Source organism: Pygoscelis adeliae, unplaced genomic scaffold, assembly GCF_000699105.1.
Source record: "Pygoscelis adeliae isolate BGI_AS28 unplaced genomic scaffold, ASM69910v1 Scaffold98, whole genome shotgun sequence".
Taxonomy (NCBI): domain Eukaryota; kingdom Metazoa; phylum Chordata; class Aves; order Sphenisciformes; family Spheniscidae; genus Pygoscelis; species Pygoscelis adeliae.
Genome location: NW_008825547.1, coordinates 114,180 through 120,966, shown reverse-complemented (window position 1 = coordinate 120,966; position 6,787 = coordinate 114,180). Strand labels below are relative to the sequence as shown.

The 6,787-nt window shown below is 36.7% G+C and overlaps 1 protein-coding gene across 1 annotated transcript in view; it reads left to right on the top strand.

Annotated features, from left to right (window-relative positions):
* Window positions 1–6,787, top strand: part of MYCBP2 (MYC binding protein 2, E3 ubiquitin protein ligase) — a 195,132-nt gene that overhangs the window by 181,225 nt on the left and 7,120 nt on the right. The window contains 4 exon segments of the mRNA XM_009332100.1: window positions 1,022–1,123; window positions 2,818–2,946; window positions 5,473–5,605; window positions 5,915–6,018. Of these exon segments, the coding sequence (XP_009330375.1) occupies window positions 1,022–1,123; window positions 2,818–2,946; window positions 5,473–5,605; window positions 5,915–6,018 (468 nt within the window).

Below are 6,787 nucleotides of genomic sequence, written 5' to 3'. Positions count from 1 at the left end.
TTCCTGCTATCTTAGGGAGTACAGATTTTGGCCTCTCACGCATAAGAATTACATGTAAAAGAAGAGGCTTGCAAAGGTTATAAGCATTTGACACTCATGTTGTTTTCCATCTTGAAAGGCTGTGCCAGTTGTCCTTTTCATCCCCTTACTCATATGTTCTCTGCTCTTTGGAAGACACGGTCTCAGAGTACCACTAGCTCCTGCTGCCACCATGTTAGTTTAATCAGGACTTCGAGGAGCCCTGCACATCAGCCTAGCTCTCCTTGTGAATGAACTTAGTTCTGTCATGGAGGTGTGTTTTTTTGGGGGGGGGAGTCCAATAGAGTTTTTTCAACAAAAGCCATTTTGTTCAAATCAAACCTTTGATCAAAAACTATTGCAAAATGCAGCCGTCAAGTGCATTTCAGTTTGGGTTGCAGGCCTACCAACAGATTATCCTCATGTAGCTCATCTCTTTAGGATTTCACTGTAGTCAACGGAGAGGAAGAGAGAAAAGCTTCCTCTGGAGAATAGTTAGCTCAGAACCCTTTTCTAGGTAATCTCAAATGCCCCGTGCAGCGAGGAGGGAACATAGGAAAATCAATCTCATTGAGCTAAAGTTTTGTTGTTTTGGGGTTTTTTTTATTAGTCTGTGTCCTTGAATTTCTTCTTCTCCCCCAAAGCCTGCAACGTTTGGAAGTGATACGCAAGTCTGTATTTGCCATATTTATAATGTACTCTGGCTGATCTTTCTTCGCTGTTTCTCTCTTGTGTGCTAACTACTGTATTTATGATCATAAAGTGACATACCTGAAAGAAACAAGGTAGTTCCCAAAAGTTCAGTAAATCTGATTGTGCACTTGACTTCTTTTGGAAAATGAAAAACTTGAGTTGTATGAGCAGGCTTCAGCTAACAGTGATACAGTTTGCAGGTAACAGTGACGTTCTTATCTGCCAAAGTTTATATTTTTACTATTTGGGATTTTATTTTATTTTATTTTAGTATTTCTAAAACATTTAATTCTACCTTGCCTTTCAATAGCTGTGGCTGGCCTTAGCATCCCTCTGTGTACTTGATCAGGATCATGTTGACAGACTATCCTCAGGAAGATGGATGGGAAAGGATGGACAACAGAAACAGATGGTGAGACTTAAAATCATATCTCTTTGTGTTTATTTTGATTTATTCTGTAGTCAAAGAATTTAGAATAATGATAGGGAAAGGTAGACTTGGCCTAACCTTATTCCTCCCTTTTGTCCCCAGTGGAGATTGTACATATGTGTTTGAAGTATTTGTGTTCTAGACAAGCACTGCTCAGACAACAAAAATTCCAACTTAAAACAGTAAGGTAGCAATTCTGCTGGTATTGAGGATGGAGCAAGGCCTTCCTAACACTGGTAGGATGGATTTTTTGAGAGCAGATTGACTCAGTTAATACGACACCCTCTATCAGAGCTTTCTTCTTTCTATCTGGATCTCTGTCACATAATAAAGTCAATTCTTCTGTGTTCCTCAATAACTTCTCTGTAATTTAGCTTCTTCTTCCCCATCTCAGTAGAGAGTGATTACCCCAAAGAGAAAGAAACTCTTTCTAACTGAATTTAGTAAAGCTACCATTTACCCAGAGGATTTATAAATTTAATATGGAATATGATGGATTGATCAAGTTTCTGTCTATATTTTTCAGTATCGCAAAAAGCTTGTGATTTTTTTTAATACCAATCTGGAAACAGCGAAATAATGAAGCTGGTCTCTGTATAACTTGGTTAGGTGGATCCCTGTGGGAGGCAAGGGAAGACTGTGCCTTCCCGCTAGCAACTGAGGATGTTTAAAGCAAAGAAGCCTCCAAAGCAGTTTAGTGTAGGTAGAAAGAGAATACAGGAGACACAGAGCTGCAGGAGCGGCAAGGACTAAAACTCAGCTGAGAAGAAAGCAGACACAAAGGTTTCTGAGGTGATTAAGAAAGTCAAGGGACTTCTGTAGAGCTTTGGAAATGTTAGAGGAGCAGCCAAGACATCGTCAAGCAGGGGTACAAGCTGCTGAATGTTCCCCAATCATATTTTATACCAGGATATTCAAATGTTCAGGTGAACTATGTGTCCCCCTACCAGGACTGCTGTTGAAAGGATTCTGTTCAAAGTTGCACGAGCAATATCATGGAAACCACGTGTTCTGGGCGTACGATGGAAACTTGCTCTCAGACATACACATATGCATAATCAAAGTCAGTCACTTCAAAGTACAGATATTTTGAACTGCAAAGCAGAACTGTGTTGAATTAAAAAAAAAAAATTCTACCAGTAGAGCAACTTAATTTTATGGTGGATTTTGAAGTTTGTTACTTCGACTGTATTCTCTCTGAGTTACAGATGACCTACAGCTTTGATTAGATGTTTGAACAGAGTAAACATACCATATGAAAGTAATGAAGGGTAAATATCGTGCCTGTTGACTGACCTGAGTACTCATATCTCTGAACTTTTCTGTTAACATGCCCATAACTCATTGTTACCACATCAGTCTTTTCTCAGACTAGTTGAAAATGACGTCTCGACTATACTGTTCAAAAACACGTTTTTGCTACATCATGCGAAATGTGAGATGAAGAATATCAGAAGAACTGATGTAGTAAATCGGGGCTTTTTGTGTCCAGGAGTAATTGTTTGGATACTGATTATTCTAAAGATACAATTAATGGTCTAAACAAGCTCTTTATCCCCCTTTTGTTAACTTTGGGTGGGTGATTGGGGGGAGAATAAAAACAGATGCTGAAAGGAAATGAGGGACTTAATAAAGAGAGAATTATTTCATATTTTTTCTTTTTTTTTTTTTTTCAGCCAATGTGCGATAACCATGATGATGGTGAAACTGCCGCAATCATTTTATGTAATGTCTGTGGGAATTTGTGTACAGATTGTGACCGATTCCTTCATCTCCATCGGCGAACAAAAACTCATCAGAGACAGGTATACATGACATCATGTTGTATGCACTGCATGCATATCCCCAATTAATATATAAGCAAAAGGCAGTAGCAAGTATCAAATCTGAAAATGGTGGTTTCTTTTATTTTGGAGATGGGATAGATAAGTTTCTATTTAATTCTTTTTAGTTATTTTTTAGTTAAATTCTCTTGTCCTTTATCTTTTGAAGAAGATTAGAAAATCATGTAGCAGTTGCTAATTCTAACTCTTACACTATATCAGCTGTTTTCTCTCTTGTTCTAACATTGTTTAGGAACATTTTTTAGGAGAATCTAGGACCTGCATAGACTTTCTTAAGTATACATTGGTTCTTTATTCCTGTTAAACTATATCTCCTTTACTACTTCTATAATATGAGTCAGTGCTTGTCAAGCCCTTCATTTTTAATGTATGTACATTTTTTAATATCCAGGAAGACCACTTGACAGCAAATGTGTGCCTACTGGTTCCCTTATGTCAGCCTTCTCTTATTTTTCAATATTCCTCCAGCTCTCACTGTCTCCGATAAATATGTTGTCATATCCATAAGCTAGAAAATTTCCTGACTTCTTTTGGTTTTGTTTTTTAGGATTGAAACGTATTTCCTCTTTGACTTAGATGAGTTTTTACAAATTGCTGTGTACTCTGCTAATTAGTGTTCTTTTGTGTTATTATTTTATCCTCTGCATCTCTAAACTTGAAACTACATTCTCCTTGGACTATTTCTTTTTCTCGTTGAAATTAACGTTGAAGATGCCTTTACTTCTGAAAATACCGAACATTTCCTCTTTCTTGACATTATTTCTCTTTTGTGGTTTTTGTGGTCCTTTATTTTCCCCTTTCCCTCTGACTACTTACATTTGTACAAAGGCTAAAATAATAAACCTCATTAATAGAGTTAATTCAATGGAAGTCATTCGTCTTCTCCCTCTCCTAGAGTGCATCTACATTAGCTTTTTAGTTAGGATCAGGAATGGGCTTTTGAAGCAGATACGATCATATCCTTAACGTGCTTTGATTTGTGTTATAGAGCAGACTTGGCGCGCATGAACTGGATTCCTTTCAGGTGAAACTAAAAACAACCAAAAAAAGATAGATGCAGGGGCACACTGCTAATGGTCGTTCAGTGCAAGGGATCAGCTAGTCTAGAGCACGTGTGATACAAACATCAGATCATTGGCACTGAGTTTCACCCTACAGGTCTCCTCCTTGGTGCCTCAGCATTTGCAGTGTAGATTCAGCCTGGAAGTTCCCTGTGGATCTGTTACCTTCTATTTCTTAGCCAGAATCTTTGCAATCCCCTTTGAAATTGTCCTGTTTTGTTAACCTAAGATGATGATTTTATATGTCTAGTCTTCTGTCATGGCACAGCACAGTCTAGTCTCATTTATTTTTCTGATTTCTCCTATATAGCCTGTTCAGATTACAGTTGATAAAAAGTAAGTTCTTATCTCGTAGAAGTCCTTGCATCTCTCCTTTAATCTGTCCAAAATAGCTACTTATCAGATTTTCCTATTTACTTCTAAAAGCATGTTTAAACTTTTACTCTTTATTCACCACCTTTACCTCTACGTCTCTCATGTTTTTCTCCTCAATTTAAATTTTAAATTCTAAATTCTGTCATATTCCCTGTCTCCTGTTTTCTGTTGGCTTCCTGTTCTTCATCCAACTTCTGTCACACATACCTCTCTGATGTATTTTTTTCTCCCTCCAAGAAAGGACAGCCTGTAAGTTACTACGACCTGCTTATGCAAATCCTTTGTGAAGCAGTTAGGGTGGTTTTTTTTTCCTGACTCGAATAAGAATTAAAACAAAGTTTAAATCGAGTGTATACATCCATACCCAGGAAAAGTCTAACTTTCATTGCATTGCAGGTGAAATGAATGAAAGCAGAACTGCCTTCAAACTTTAGGAAAGGAGAAAAAGAAGAGACTGTATAAAGTCCACTAAGGATCTCATGCAGTTTTTTTGATTTTGCAAAAATTTTGTATTTTCCTCATTGTAGCCAAAAGTATCCACTGTGTATTTATGTGAAAGTCAAAAATATTGATATTACACGCTTATATAATTGTTATTATATAGTACATATTATTAAGACCATAATTATCAATGTTGCTTTGATAAACTACTAGCATGGTTACGTGAAGATATTTCTGTTATCTTGTGCTTTTAATACACTGTGGCCTACTGGATGAGTTTGAATAGTAGTTATGAACTCCAAGCTCCACACTTTTTAAATCAGAAAAAATGTTGTGCAGCTCTCTTCTTAGCATTGCTGCACTACTGTTTCCCAGTCATGTTAGCTCAAGCGTTAATTTTATATATTTTTACTTTTAAAAGCACAAAGCCTTTATCCATTCTGCAATACGTACAAATTATGAAATGCATAAAAGAAAAATAGCTTGCAGTAGACAAACTCTGCAGAATCTATAAAATACCCGATGAAAATCCAAAGACACAGTGACAAAAATAACATAGTTATAGTTATTAATATAACTCTGTTTAGTATCTGTTTGGTTAACCTGACAGGTATTCAAAGAAGAAGAAGAAGCTATCAAAGTTGATCTCCATGAGGGCTGTGGTAGGACCAAACTTTTCTGGCTGATGGCGTTAGCAGATTCTAAAACGATGAAGGCTATGGTGGAGTTTAGAGAACAGACAGGTAAAACACAACTGTTCTTACTTGCTCTTTATCCTGATTATTTTTACCTTTTAAATCAGTCTTTATAAAAAAAAAAACAAACAAACAAAAAAAAAAAAAACCAAAACCACCAACCAGTTGGGGTTTTCACCTGCTTTAGGGCAATGCTTTCAATTGTTTGTTAATAAAAATAACATAGTTTAACTGTGTAAGAATTGCTGTTTTTCTGGTTGTTTTCTGTGATTGTTGTTTAGATGCCTGTTGTTAGAATATCAGTCCCTTATGTTTCATTACAGCAATTTTCATTTTTGTTTACTCTTGCGGACCTAGGCAAACCGACCACCAGCAGTTCTGAAGCATGTCGTTTCTGCGGATGTCGGAGCGGAACAGAATTATCAGCAGTGGGAAGCGTTTGTTCTGATACGGATTGCCAGGTGTGTATTAACAAATATCAATCACCATTAATTACGTAAATAGAAGAGACTATGGGATCAAATTGATTTCTTATTTTGAGTAAACCTTGTTCATCCCTGTGGTCCATTTTAAATCAGACATCTCATATGAAAAGGTTTGAATATTGAATATTATATTATAATTCAAATACTTCTGAGTTTGTAAATGTTTAGTTTAATTACAGGCTACAAACACCGACAGTCAACCAAAATACTGGGTAGTTTCATTATCTTCAAAAGCATCTCAAGTTTCACAATAGCATTCCAGTTATAAAGTAAAATATACACTGTCAACATAAAGTCTAGTGTATTGGAAAGCTTGATAAAAGTAGTTTGCCTAACAGCCCGTTTATTATGTGAGCATAGAACATTTCAGACTCGACCAGGTTTGTCAACTGTATCCATGTGTCCTGAGCATTTTTGTGCCCTCCAGGACAGGTACAATTGGCAGAGGGCCAAATCCTAACCAGTTTCTTATCCCACCCTATTTATTTCTGTTTACATGTGGCAAATTTGTCTTCTTTTTCTTCTCTCACAGCCTATTGAATATATTATATTATTGTTATATTAATTCAGTTCAATTTATTGTTAGTTTCTGGGCAACTTTTACAAGTTTTCTACTTACTAGGGATAAGAATTAGAGGTGGTTAAAATACCATTTCCATATAAAAGTGCTTTATGCTGTGTCGTGGTTTAACCCCAGCCGGCAGCTAAGCCCCACGCAGCCACTTGCTCACTCCCCGCCGGTGGG